This window comes from Diplodia corticola, assembly GCF_001883845.1.
Source record: "Diplodia corticola strain CBS 112549 chromosome Unknown scaffold52, whole genome shotgun sequence".
Taxonomy (NCBI): Eukaryota; Fungi; Ascomycota; class Dothideomycetes; order Botryosphaeriales; family Botryosphaeriaceae; genus Diplodia; species Diplodia corticola.
The window spans coordinates 116,646-130,306 of NW_017971531.1; the positions used below are offsets into that span (position 1 = coordinate 116,646).

The 13,661-nt window shown below is 58.9% G+C and overlaps 3 protein-coding genes across 3 annotated transcripts; 2 read left to right on the plus strand and 1 right to left on the minus strand.

The window, feature by feature from the left end:
- Positions 1 to 259: 259 nt before the first annotated feature.
- BKCO1_5200043 (rho gtpase activator) lies at positions 260 to 2,406 on the minus strand (the record flags this gene model as incomplete). The annotated part of the gene is made up of 4 exons (XM_020277058.1): positions 260 to 957; positions 1,012 to 1,106; positions 1,168 to 1,876; positions 1,944 to 2,406. 4 exons carry the CDS (start codon positions 2,404 to 2,406, stop codon positions 260 to 262), a joined length of 1,965 nt encoding a protein of 654 aa, XP_020127344.1.
- Positions 2,407 to 5,709: 3,303 nt separating this feature from the next.
- BKCO1_5200044 (glycogen debranching enzyme) lies at positions 5,710 to 10,459 on the plus strand (the record flags this gene model as incomplete). Its single annotated transcript, XM_020277059.1, has 3 exons — positions 5,710 to 5,921; positions 5,978 to 10,313; positions 10,370 to 10,459. The coding sequence occupies 3 exons, from the start codon at positions 5,710 to 5,712 to the stop codon at positions 10,457 to 10,459; spliced, it is 4,638 nt and encodes a 1,545-aa protein (XP_020127326.1).
- Positions 10,460 to 11,024: 565 nt separating this feature from the next.
- BKCO1_5200045 (ulp1 protease family protein) lies at positions 11,025 to 12,292 on the plus strand (the record flags this gene model as incomplete). The annotated part of the gene is made up of 6 exons (XM_020277060.1): positions 11,025 to 11,078; positions 11,333 to 11,375; positions 11,429 to 11,478; positions 11,537 to 11,556; positions 11,611 to 12,159; positions 12,232 to 12,292. 6 exons carry the CDS (start codon positions 11,025 to 11,027, stop codon positions 12,290 to 12,292), a joined length of 777 nt encoding a protein of 258 aa, XP_020127327.1.
- Positions 12,293 to 13,661: the final 1,369 nt, after the last annotated feature.

Consider the following 13,661-nt stretch of genomic DNA (forward strand, 5'->3'; position numbering starts at 1 on the left):
CCCCCGAGAGGCGCCGTCCTGGGAAGCATGCGAGCGCCCTCTGTCCGCCATGCGAGTCGGCCGACGACGGCCGCCGCCCAGACAAAGCTGGTCCAATTAGACCCGGACGCCCGCAAGCGCGCACCGGGTGGCGGAGTGAAGCCCAGCCGAGCTGACCCTTGTCTGCTGCGCTGGCGCTCTGAATTCAGAAATTACCAAGTGGTAAGCCGTTCTGGATTTGAGGAGAATCAAGCGGACGCATCCGCCATCATGCCCGCCCTCAGATGGATCCGATTGGTGAAAGAGGCTGCATCGGCGACAGCTTGGGGAGCTCGTTGCGAATTCCGTTGTGCCCTGTCTGCGTCGGCGTGGCATCCTCGTCCTGATACTCGCGCGCGCTGACCGAGTCGAGGGGCGGCGGGCGCGGCCGCTCCGGTGTCGAGCTGTTGATGGTCGAAGGTTTGCTGCTCCCCGACGACACAGCACGCTCGTCGCCCAACTGGCTGGTGCTGCCGTTCGGCGTGCTCAGCCCCAGTGCTGGCTGCGGCGGGTACTTCTCCGGCTCCAGGATGCGCATCTCCCGCTCAAGGTATTCCTTTTCCGTCCAGCAGCCCTGCCAGCAGTTGCGCCAGTCCAGCACAAGGAATTGGAAGCAGAATGCCTCGATCTTCATGCAAGGCTGGAAGCAAATGCAGAGATTGCGGTAGTCCATCTTGTTCTTCTCCGAGCACGAGTGGAGCAGGCTGATGTGGCAAGTGATGGCGAACAGAAGGTAGTAGTTGAACGGCGGCAGTTTCGACAGCTCGTCCTTGAGCATCTGTGGTGTCGCCTTGGCGTCGCCGCAACTCTCTTGGATCTTCTTTTGCACCGCCTTGGGGAAGATTTCATCTGGAAGCTCGCGGAGCCACGCCTTGAACATAGAGCCGATGATGTTGATGTCGTAGAGATTGGGTTCGTCGAAGAGGTTGATGTCAAGTTCTACACGCGATCGTGGTTGGTTAGAGGCCACATATGCCAGAAATGAACACATACCCTTATCAAAACGCATCTGCCAGTACTTGACGTCTTTACCGCTGCCTGGGACACGGTAAAGCCCTTCCTCTTCGCAACCGTTCATGTTGAGATAGCTGCAAGCACCTGTTAGCCGATCGGAGCGACACCCTCGGTTCTGAGGCTGGGGGGCCATACTCAATGCACCGCCAGGGCAAGGCAGGCATCCAGAACTCAGTCTTGTCCTTTGATGCGGCCAGCCTCTTCGAGATCCTGGTCTTCCGCGTCTGCTCGACCAGCGGGAGGTTGATGACTTTGCACACGTAATTCTCGTCCAGAACAGGCCCGTGGTCGCGCTCATGGGAGCTGCCGCTGCGCGCGAGTTTGCCGAAGAAGCCCTTGCCCGCCTTGCCGAGCCCGTCGGCAGCCTTGGTGCCGGATTTCTTGATGTTGTTGAGGAAGTCGGCGCCGGGGTTGTCCTTGAACGAATTGGAGAAGGAGAACGGGTTGTTCTTGTCGCGCGGGTGAGCGGCCGTGTCCTCGTCGGGCTCTGTGTGACGATCGGCTGAGCGATTGCGCGACGTGTTCTGCATCATATCGCGGAATGTCCTGTCTTCCTTGATTGGCGCGGTTTTCAGTCCGTTCTGGTCGGGTTGGCGCTTGGTGTAGCGCTGTTCAGACTCGGGTGTGAAGCGGGCGGGCTTTTGCTGATGTTGCGCGTTGTTCAGATAATCGTCGGATCTAATGGAGCGCGAGCGAGACAAGATGTTGAAGCGATGCTTTTGGCCGGACCGTTTCGCCGTGGGGTGGTCGTTGGAGTGAAAGCTTGGGGGAGTGTTCTGCTGCAATCTACCGTGTGAAGATGGGGCGCGCTGGTCATAGCGCTCCTGCTCATGTGAAGCGGTGCCTGGAGTAATAGCGTCAGTTTCAAGTGAGAACGAGCCGACGATCGGCATTAAATTCGCGCCGCTTACTACTCGTTATGCTTGCACTTTCCAACGACCTGGTCAAATTATCCAGCGACTTTGTCAAATCCGGAGATGAACCGGAAGATTGCTTGTACGGGTACGCCTGCGCCGTGCTATCTGGCAATGGCGAGCCCTCCGATACCTGTCTGATCGACATCGCATTGTCTCCGCCGCCGATCCTCGTCGAAGACTTTGACGCCTTGGAGTTTCCGAACAGCGGCCTGGGCGTCTCTTCTTTGACGGCGTGGGTCCTGGGCGACCTGTCCGGCCCGCTGTGCGAGTGAGACGAGTTCGGTGCCGTGTATGAGTCCATGTTTCGCTCGTTGTGGCTCATCTCATAGCGGGAGGACTGGCTAGCCCTGGGAGATCTAGGGCTCTGCGGACTGCGGGGGCGTTCGCCGTTCTGAGGCCGGGGATGGGCTTTGTTGGGCTGGTGGAGGTTCAGAGACAAGGAGGGGGATTTCGGCATCTTTCGCAACGGCCTTCGTTGTGGTTGGGCCCAACCCAACGGCTGTCACACCATGTTAGCCATACCGTCTATTGGTAGTGTGCGCGACGCGACGAGTCAAAACGTGTCGTGCGCGGTACGGCGTCGAGACGTTGCTGCGGCCGCTGGTGCGGCCGAGCTCAGCCCAGGGGAACAGTCACGGCTTTACCTCGATTCTGCAAGTCGACATTGCGATCAGCTTCAGAGTCTGGTACGGGAACACAGAGGGGAGGTGGAAAATCCGCTATACGCACCTGATGGGCCCGGATCGCCCAGAAATGAATGGGGCCCTGGGCTAGGCAGGAACCTGAGGCCAGGCCTCTGACTGTCGCCTGTACGACGTGCGCGCTCAGGCGTGTTGGCTCGGTGGCGTAGCTGTGGGTTCGTTGGTTGCGGCGACTCGAAGAAGGCCGGCCGGCGTGGGTGGAAGCGTATGCGTGCGCTGGACGGACTCAATCAGCTGGGCGCGTTACACCATCTCAGGTTTGGTGCAAATGTGAGAGCAGTGCCACCATGCGGCCGCGAATGGAAAACAAGAGGCCAGGGCAAGATCATTCACACAAGGGCGGGATCGGCCGTGGGCCAGAGACCACGTCTGGTTTCAGGCGTCAGGAACAAAGAAACTTACAGCCCTCAGCAACCACGGCTCGTCTCGGACTGCCGTGTGCAGGGTGGCACCGGGTTGCAATGCGCTGCAGCGCGCAGGAGGGCGGCGTGTCCACTTGTCCACGAGAGCCGGCACGTTCGGGGCGGCTGGAGGAGTCTTGTGCAAAGCGCGAGCGGACGCAGGAGTCGAGCCAATGCAGACGGCGGCAAGCGGGAGCCAAAGGGACGGGGTCGCGGCGCGGCGGTGGATCAACGAGGACGCATGCACCCTGGCAGGGCGTGTGGAGCTGCAGTGGCTGGCGGCAATGAGGGATAGGAGTAGGAGCCGCTGCGGGTGGGACCTGGGGGCCGCGGGCGACGTCGACGCGGCGAAGAGAGCGTGCGCAGGGCTGCCGGGGCGAGAGAGGGCACGCAGCAGTCCCAGAGGGCTTCGCGGAGGTTGGAGAGGCGCGAGTGGTGGTGAGGGTGCTCAACGGGGGAAGTGGATTCGAGTTTAGCTTCAGGGTATCCTTGCGGCGCCCTCGGGATGAGCCCAGCGGCGCACGAAACACTTGGCACTGACAGATCTGACGCCCTCGCGCGCGGCGGGTCTCTGATGAAGAACTACACGAGCGCGCGATATTGGCACCACGGTAAATATAGATAGCGCTGCGCGCAGCCCGACATGCGGTGAGGTCTGAGCCGCCCCCTGGTCCACAGCAATCTGCGCACCTAGCGACGCTCAGCACGCCCGGCGAAGCTGCGTTCCCGATTACGTGGAGGGCGCCGTTTCCACGCGCATCGCGCCCTCTCCACACAGCCAGGAGAGCGCGCGCGGCGTGGCGGATGCCTCCGGCAGCACAGATGGAGCTCCGGCCGCGCTGTGAATTTCGCTCAGGCACGCAGCAATCTGCTCTCCGGACGATCAAACACCCGCTCACGCCATCCACCAAACTGCTAGGTATAACATGGCGCCGCATGTCTCGATCACACGAGCTCCCGCCGTTCCTGCCCGGCACCCGCGCCAGGAACGCGCGCGGGAGCAGGCTCGGGGACGCCGTTGCAGCCCTCCGCCCGACCCAGGAACCGCCCGCTGACAGCGGCGCGCACCACCGAAACCGCGGACGACGGATCTTTGTTGCGAGCACGCGTGTCGCTTGCAACCCGACGCAGAGTCAGTGTCCAGCCCGGCGGACTCCACCCGCTCAGGGGCTCGAGCGGTGGCTGGCCTGCGACGACGCAGCTTCAGCACGGCGGCCGCACACGGCGACGGCGCATATGACGCTTCTCCGCCAGCTTCGGCGCCGCAACGGTAAGCTCTTCCGCAGATGGGCGAACGGGTGCAAGCGCCTCCAGCTGGACAGGCTCGGCGAGCGGCCTCCGGCGCTGACTCGGGCTGCCGGCTGCTCGACGCTTCGGCGCCCTGTCGCGGCTCTCTGCGAGGCGGCGGCAGACGGTCCCGTTTCGAGCAACCTTCTCGAACGAAGGCAGGTACATACGTACATACCGTAGGCATCGTCAGGCGTAGGACAAGGGGCCGGCGTGAGACGTTGGGAGCAACGCATCTGCCTGCCGAGACAGAGTGCGTTCTTCACAAGCTCCAGGATGCCTCCGCGCTGCAGTGATGCGACGGAGCGCAGAAATTGGCGGTGCGCGCGGTGAATGAGGTCGAGACCTACGGTAGAGGTGCGTTGGCGCGGCGCGTGCATTATTTGTCTGCTGCACGCTGTCCGGCCGCTGGCAGCTGGCGGCCGCCAACCGGCTCGCTTCTGCAGCCGCAGTCGACTGCCAGCCTGTCAGACTCCACCGTCGGCGCCAGTGCCAGACGCTCTGCCGCGAAGCGTGCGCCGCGGTCCATGGATAGCGCAGGCGCGCAAAAGCTTGCCTGTGCGGCGGTGACGGCGCGCGCCGCGCGCTTCTCCTGACGGACTTGTTTCCCTCCGGGCCTGGCCTGGGCTGCGACCGCTGGGAAATAATAAAAGACGGCGCGCCGCTGCGCCCGCGAGACGCGGCTGCACGGAGGTAGAGCCGACGCAAACAGCGGCTGCTAGTAGCCAGCATGTGAGAGGACAAGAGCGGGACGACCATCCATGGCAGCTCGAGGCAAGCGGTGAGCGGGCGGCCGCCTGCCCCGCCAAAGAACAACACACATCCCCAACAATTGCGGGCGGCGCCGGGCAGCTCTTAAGACGTGGGGAGGCCAATTGCCCCGGAGGCGTCTGCGTTTCCTTGAATCCCTCGCCCCAAGAGCGTGCGACCCACTTGAGGAGTCCGCGCGTGGCTATCTTATCGTCGTCCCGCGCGCTGAGGCTTGATGAGGCTCGAAGGCCGCCAGTGACGTAGATTCTCGGCCTGTGCGCAGCTTCTCCAAAGGCCCGTCGAGCTTCCCGCGCCCGCGACGGACGTGCCTGCCGATCCTCCACCTCGCTCCCTCCTCAAAACGTCGAGCAGCGTCTTCTTCCTTCTCGCTCCCCTCCTCGACAACGGAAGGTCTGCTGTACCCCGCAGCGCAGCTTCCAATTGGGCGAGCTTATTGATAAAACCTCTCCTCTCTCCATCTCCACCCGCCTAATCTACCTTTCGACCCCGCCGCTTCGTCCTTTCGCTCATCTTCACTGCATCTCTTGCAACCGGCACACGTTCTATTTCTTCGAGAAGCACCCTTACTACACATTTGTCTCTCCCAACACGCTCTCAACAATGGCTAGCACCGTCTACCTGCTGCCCCTCACGGACGGCGGCGCCCCCGATGTGCCCGGCACCTACATCTACCTGCCACCCCCCACCGATCCAGCATACACCATCCGCTTTGCCATTGAGGGCACAAGCTCGATATGCCGCGAAGGCAGCCTTTGGGTGAACATCCCCGCCGATGGCGAGGAGTTCCAGCGGGATCGCTTCCGCGAGTTCAAGTAAGGCTCCCCCCATGATCAATCGCTTGCAGGGGTCTGACCGTGCAACCACACAGGCTCCGCCCCGACTTCAATGGCACCATTGAGGTTGACTGCCCTGTTCACAAGGCTGGTGCCTTCGCCTTCTACTCCACCTTTACTCCTCTGCCCGACTTTTCGCCTTATCCGGTTGCCACTCCAAAGCCGACGAAGACGCCCACATACTACATCGACGTCTGCCCCAGGCTTACGCTCAACGACCAGCTGATACACTTGGATTCGCTGTCGATCTTTTCCGTCATCTCCAAGTTCATGGGCAAGTACCCCGAGGACTGGGACAAGCATCTCCGCGGCATCAGCCAGAGAGGCTACAACATGATTCACTTCACGCCTTTGATGATGAGGGGAAACTCGAACTCCCCATACAGCATCTACGACCAACACCGCTTCGACAAGGGCCTTTTCCCGAACGGTGAGAAGGACATTGCCCACTTGGTCGGCAAGATGGAGAAGGAGCACAAGCTCTTTGCGTTGACCGACGTTGTCTGGAATCACACGGCCAACAACAGCAAATGGCTCGAGGAGCACCCTGAGGCTGGCTATAATTGCGAGACTGCTCCTCATCTCCGATCGGCCCTCGAGCTCGATGACGCTTTGCTCGACTTCAGCTCCAAGCTTGCCGACAAGGGCCTCCCGACAGATTTGAAGAGCGTCGACGACTTGAAGAAGGTCATGGACGCTGTCAAGTCCGACGTCATTGACCCTCTCAAGCTCTGGCAGTTCTATGTTATTGACGTCACGAGAGATTCCAAGGAGGTCGTCAAGGCCTGGACAGAGGGCGAAATCACGTTCCCCGAAGGCGGTTTCGGCAACCTGGGCGTCGGTGGCCTCGAGGAAGTCAAGAACTGGTCCCTGAAGCAGAAAGCTGATTGGCTTGCCCAGCACGCGCTCTCCGGGGGGGACAGGCTTGGCGCAAGGTTTGAGCGAAAGGTTGACGCGAGGACCGGCGCTGCACTTCTGGCGGCTTTGTTCGGCCGCTATGACAGCCAAAACCACAGCACTCCGGACGAGCGTGCTGCGGAGGGCACCATTTACAAGTTCCTGGATGAGATGAACCTGCAGTTCTACCGGGAGTTTGATGGCGATCTCGCAACAATCATGGAACAGTTGCATAACCGCATCAAGTACGTCCGTCTCGATGACCATGGCCCCAAGCTCGGTCCCATCACGGAACGAAGCCCTTTGATCGAATCCTACTTCACAAGGCTGCCCAAAAACGAGACCACCAAGAAGCACAACCCAGATTCTCTCGCCCTCGTCAACAATGGTTGGATTTGGGCTGCTGATGCCATGAAGGACAATGCTGGGCCACAGTCTCGCGCCTACCTCCGTAGAGAGGTCATCGTTTGGGGCGACTGCGTCAAGTTGCGATACGGCAACGGTCCCCAGGACAATCCATTCCTTTGGGAATTTATCGCCAAGTACACTCGCCTCATGGCTAAGTACTTCGTCGGCTTTCGCGTTGACAACTGCCACTCAACTCCCATCCACGTGGCTGAGTACATGCTTGATGAAGCACGCAAGGTCCGTCCTGACCTAGTTGTCGGTGCTGAACTATTCACTGGTTCCGAGGACATGGACTTCGTTTTCTGCAAACGCCTTGGAATCAGTTTCCTTATCCGAGAAGCTATGCAGGCATGGAGTACGCAGGAGCTCAGCCGTCTTGTTCACCGCCATGCTGGAATCCCAATTGGTAGCTTCGAACTTGATGAAGTCAGCAACGCAGATGCGTCTACCCAGACAAATGGCGCAACCAATCGCGAGGTGGTCCGAAGAATCAGACAGAGCCCTGTCCACGCCCTCTTCATGGATTGCACGCACGACAACGAAGTGCCAGCCCAGAAACGCGATGCTCGCGACACTCTGCCCAATGCTGCACTCGTGGCTATGTGCGCCTGTGCAACCGGCAGTGTCATGGGATACGACGAGATTTATCCCCAGCTCATTGAGCTTGTCCATGAAACCCGATCGTACTCGTCGCCCTACTCCATCTCGGGCGAACTCAAGGTCCAAGCTGACGAGGGTGGTATTGGAAACATAAAGAAGCTTCTGAACCAGATCCACGTCCTCATGGGTCAAGAAAATTACGATGAGACGTTCATCCACCATGACAAAGAGTACATCACTGTCCATCGTGTGCATCCCAAGACCAGGAAAGGATATTTCCTGATTGCGCACACTGCCTTCCCAGGCTATGGAGAGGGTAACGGCGGCTTCCCGCCGGTTCAGTTACCAGGAACGCAAGCAAGTCTCATTGGAAGCTGGTCCCTCGAGGTTGAGGACAGCCAAGACAGCAAGGCTCGTGTCATTGGTGACAAACGAAGCCTTCGTGGACTTCCCAGCCGTACGAAGAATCTCCAGGGGGTCAAGATCGAGTCGTCAGACGCGGAGACGAAGATCACCATTCCTGACTTCTTCCCGCCCGGAAGTATTGCCCTGTTCGAGACGTCGGTCCCAAGCTGCGAGCATTCCGACGGTCTCGACGTGTTCGTTACTAGTGGTGCTAAAGATGCTTTCAAGGAGTGCAGTCTCCTCGACCTCAACCATATCTTGTACCGCAGCGATCCTGAAGAACGCGACTACAGCGGCGGGAATGATGGGACCTACACCATTCCCGGCCACGGCACCCTTGTCTACGCCGGCCTGCAGGGCTGGTGGAGTGTCCTCCGTGACGTGATACGCTACAACCAGCTGGGCCACCCTATCTGCGACCATCTGAGGCAGGGTCAGTGGGCGCTGGACTACTGCGTCGGCCGTCTTGAACGTCTGGCGAAGTTGCCTGGGTATTCGAAGCTTGAGGGCCCTGCCGCTTGGATGAAGGAGCGGTTCGACGCCATTCGCAAGATCCCTAGCTTCATGCTGCCTCGATACTTTGCCATGACCATTCAGACAGCATACAACGCAGCGGTCGACCGATCCATTGAGGAGTTGAACGACAACGTCCGCAACGGCCAGAAGTTCCTACAAAGTCTGTCACTTGTCAGCATCCAGGTCACTGGACATATGAACAATGCTTCGCTGTGGCCCGAGAAAAGTGTGCCGAGCATGGCCGCAGGTCTGCCGCATTTCGCTTCCGACTGGGCGAGGTGCTGGGGCAGAGATATTTTCATTTCTCTCCGTGGCCTGTATCTTGGCACTGGACGTTACGATGACGCCAAAGAGCACATTCTGGCTTTCGCGAGCGTCATCAAGCACGGCATGATTCCTAACCTGCTCAGCAGTGGAAAGCTTCCGCGCTACAACTCTCGCGATTCTGTCTGGTTCTTCCTGCAGAACATACAAGACTACACGAAGATCGTCCCCGACGGCCACAGTCTCCTCCAGGAGAGTGCGAAGAGGAGATTCCTCCCATACGATGATACTTGGTTCCCCCATGACGATGCCAAGGCCTACTCTCAGTCTTCGACCATCGAGGATGTCATTCAGGAATGCTTGCAGAGGCATGCTTCGGGCATGTCCTTCCGCGAGTACAACGCCGGCCCGGATCTCGATCGCCAGATGAAGCCGGAAGGATTTGACATTGAGATCCATCCCGATTGGAAGACTGGTCTTATCTTTGGCGGCAATCAGTGGAACTGTGGGACGTGGATGGACAAGATGGGTGAGAGTGAGAAGGCTGGCAACAAGGGCTACCCTGGAACTCCTCGTGACGGAGCGGCCATCGAGATCACCGGTATGCTCTACAGCACTCTGAAGTGGGTGAATGAGCTCCACACGGCAGGCAAGTACAAATACGACGGGGTGGACATCGACGGGGGCCGCATTACCTTTGCCGAGTGGGCAGCCAAGATCAAGGAGCATTTCGAGTGGGCCTACTACGTTCCGCGGGAGGCGTCGGAGGACAAGGATTACGACGTGAACACGGACATTGTCAACCGTCGGGGCATCTACAAGGACCTCTACAAGTCGGGCAAAGAGTACGAGGACTACCAGCTGCGGCCCAACTTCCCCATTGCCATGACTGTGGCTCCGGACCTGTTCGACCCGGAGAAGGCGCTGTACGCGCTGCACCAGGCAGACACAGCGCTGCGCGGACCTACCGGAATGGCGACGCTGGACCCGTCGGATCTCAACTACCGGCCTGACTACATCAACAGTGACGATTCGACAGACTTCCACACGGCAAAGGGACGCAACTACCACCAGGGGCCGGAATGGCTGTGGCCGACTGGCTTCTTCCTCCGTGCGCTCTTGAAGTTTGACTTGGTCCGGCGCAAGACGCCAGAGGAGCGTGTGGAAACGTTCCAGCAGATCACGCGTCGTCTACGCGGATGCATGGACGCCATCAAGGAGAGCCCGTGGGCGGGCCTGACGGAGCTGACCAACAAGGGTGGATCGTTCTGTGGTGACTCGGTAAGTGGCCGGAAGCCCTGGGCTGACGCGGCGGCGTTTGCTAACAAAAAGTGTAGTCTCCCACTCAGGCATGGTCGGCCAGCTGTCTGATCGACCTGTACCAGGACGCGAAGGAGCTTGGGGAGGAGTTTGCGAAGTCGGAGTAAAATTGGACGGCAGGCGGGCAAAGGCGGGCAAGTGAGAAAGGCGGCCGTTGTCAGGCGCAAGACGTGCGGCGGGACTTCTTACCTCTAATCCTAATGACCATGAGCTACCTACCTAGACCTAGCGAATTCGATAGCGATGACCATGACCATGACCGTGAGTGAGCGTGTGATGTGTTGTGGGTGCTGTTGTGGGCGGGAGGCTAGACGGCACGACGGTGCTGTGGCTGGAGGGGTGGGGCCGACGTCATCGGTTGTGGAGGCTCCCCAGCCAGCTGCGCGCTGTGGCAGGAGCGCCCCACGCCCCTCGCGCCCCTCGCCGCCGATCACAACCGGCACGTCCACGCCATCCTTGCCCTCGACGTCCCACCCACACGTCCACAGCTGCCACCGCTTTCCGCCCTTGCGCCCTCACCGCGCTGACCCTCGCCGTCGTCTCCGCCGTCTCTCTCTGCCCTCTCTCGCTGCAGCATCTTGGCGCTCCTGCGGCCTCCAGCTCGTCCGCCGCTCTGACCCAAGGTGCGTCACCGCGCTCGCGTCCGAGCGCTTCGGCAGCCTGCCGCACGCCATGTCCGGCTTCCACCCTTTCAAGGGCCGAGTGAGTAGGCATTTTGGCGAGAACGTACGTGAATCCCCTCGCCTCCCCTGTCGCGCCTCCGCTTTTTCTGACCTCAGCTCCCGCTCCCGCCCTGTGCCACGGTGACGCACGGGGCGGGAGCCCGCTTATACCCTGTGCTGTCGCTGGCATTCGAGGCAGCCGAGACGTCAATCCGCCGCGCCCTCCCTCTTGCACGCTTCTTCCAGCATCTCCGTTCCCTGCCGTAACTTTTGGCCGCCTGCAGACCGTTGCTGACTGACATGCCTTCCTCTGCCCAGCTCGCGCCCGACGATGCTATCCTGAGCTACTATGACATCCGCCGTAGGTGCGCCGCCTCCGCCTCCACGGTGCAGCATGTTGATTGTAGACGATAGTGACCAAGGAGGACATCGACTGCATAAAGTGCGACTGGCTGACGGACAATGTGCGTTCTGCTCTTCCGTGCTGCCTCTATCATGGCCAATGCTGACAAGTGAGAGCAGGCAATTGCATTCTGGGAAGAGTAAGCACAGTCTCATGTGCATCCGGGGAGCCACTGGGCTGACCTTTTCCCAAGATGGCTCGAACACGAGCACCTGTCTGCCTACCCCAAAGCCAACATCAGCCTGCTTCGCCCATCCATGTCCTTCATGATGATCCAAACGCCTGATCCGCTCACCTTGAAGGAAGCGCTGCCCAATTTCTCAAGAACGACGCATATTTTCCTGCCAATCAACGATTGTCGGAATGTCATGGAAGCCGAGGGAGGCTCGCACTGGAGTCTGCTGCTCGTCAGCGTCGTTGATGGCGTTGCCTTCCATTACGACTCACTCTGCGAGAGCAACGACCAAGAAGCCCGGGTGGCGACGCAGAAGATGGCCACGTTACTCGGCCGCAGCCTGCGCTTCATCAGCATGGATGATTGTCCGCAGCAGGAGAATGGATCCGATTGCGGCGTCTTCGTGTGCCTGCTCATGCGCTACCTGCTGTTGAATCGGCTTCTGAGAGCCGACTCGAAGGAGAAAGTCAGCATGAGCATGGCGGGCAAAAATGTCGAGGCCAGCGCGGGCCGCAAGGAAATGCTGAAGATCATTGACGGCTTCAGAAAGGAAGGAAGGCGGAGATCGTACGTTTCAGCCCTGTCCAGAAGCTTGAAACGAACCGTCGGTACACTAACGATGAGCTTGGTACGGTGCAGTCGAAGTAAAAGCCCGTTTAGCGACCACTCGAAGAGTCCTCCTCGGATAGGCGACGAGTAAGGCGGGCTGCATTACACGCAGACCACAAATTTGTCGGTATTCCAACCGTGTGTCCAAGGCCAACCCCAGCGGAAAGGATACTCCAGCTCCCATCGCCCCGCCTTTTGCTTTGCTGTAGACTTAGATGAGCTCTTCCGACGGCCCTGTACACGCCGGAAACCAACGGCGTTCTGCATTTGTGTCATGCGTCGTGCCGCCATAGGGTTGCGACACTGTTTTCCCTCCTTGCTGGGGCTGCCGTGGGTATGGGATTTCGAAGGGGTCCCGGGTTGCTTCGGGACAGTTGCAGCGATGTTTTTGCTAGGGGCACGACCAGAGTTGCACCAGATACCTGATGAACGGCATGGGCTACAGGGACATGAAAAAGCTTGGAAGATGTCGCCGGGCTGGTAGGTGGAGGCTGCCGATAGAGCAGCACGAATACATCGGAAAATGGAGCCATGATTGCGTCATGATGTGATATTGCTTTCTCCTGCGTAGGAGAAAGAGTGGATCATTGTTACTGATTGCAGCAGCCCTTTGCTTTACATGCAATGCAGGAAGGGCGGATGTGCAGTGCTGTGATGATTCGGCGCGCAATGGCATTTTGCTGTTGTTGTTTTGAAATAGATCGTAAGGATTTGTCCCTTACTCCGACACATACGGCTGATAGTCTAGAGCATGACCGCCAAGAATAAGATACTGTGTGGGGCGGCGCCAAACGGTAATGGCGCCGTGGGCTGTGCTGGTTGAGCGTCATGACGAGCAGTAAGCAGGAAGAATGGTAGGATACGACGGGCGGCAAGCTGGAAGCTGGCAGGAACATAACGGGCAGCAAGCTGGAACACGGTGGGCGGTAGGTGGTTGTGTCGCTTGACAGTCTAATAATCGATATTCCTTTTGTGTAAAACCAAAATCTCGCTAAAGCAACACCAACAAAACACCACGAAAACTCACGATAGTGCTTTCCGGTCTTATAGTGTAGTGGCTAGCACTCAGGATTCTGATGATTCAGAGCATTCCTGCAACCCCAGTTCGATCCTGGGTAAGACCTACGTTTTCCTTTTTGTCTTCCTTGTCCCTTTTCTCTCCCGGAAAGGAAAACATTGCCATGAGAATAGAGTGTCTTTCCCGCTAATGATGAAGTCTTTTTTTTTTTTTGGCACCTGTGGATGAAGCCAATCAAGCCGAGACTTTACGAGTTAGATAGAGAGACCCCGAAAGACTGAAGATATGTAGCCGGGCCAAACAAAACAATTTTTCGGGTACAAAACGAAAGACGATTCAGCTGGGAAATGTCAGAAGGAGCAAAGTTTTGCACAAGAGCACGCTCAATGGCGACAGGAATTCAAGAAGGGTTCATATCAATTGTCAATTATCTTCCGTTTCA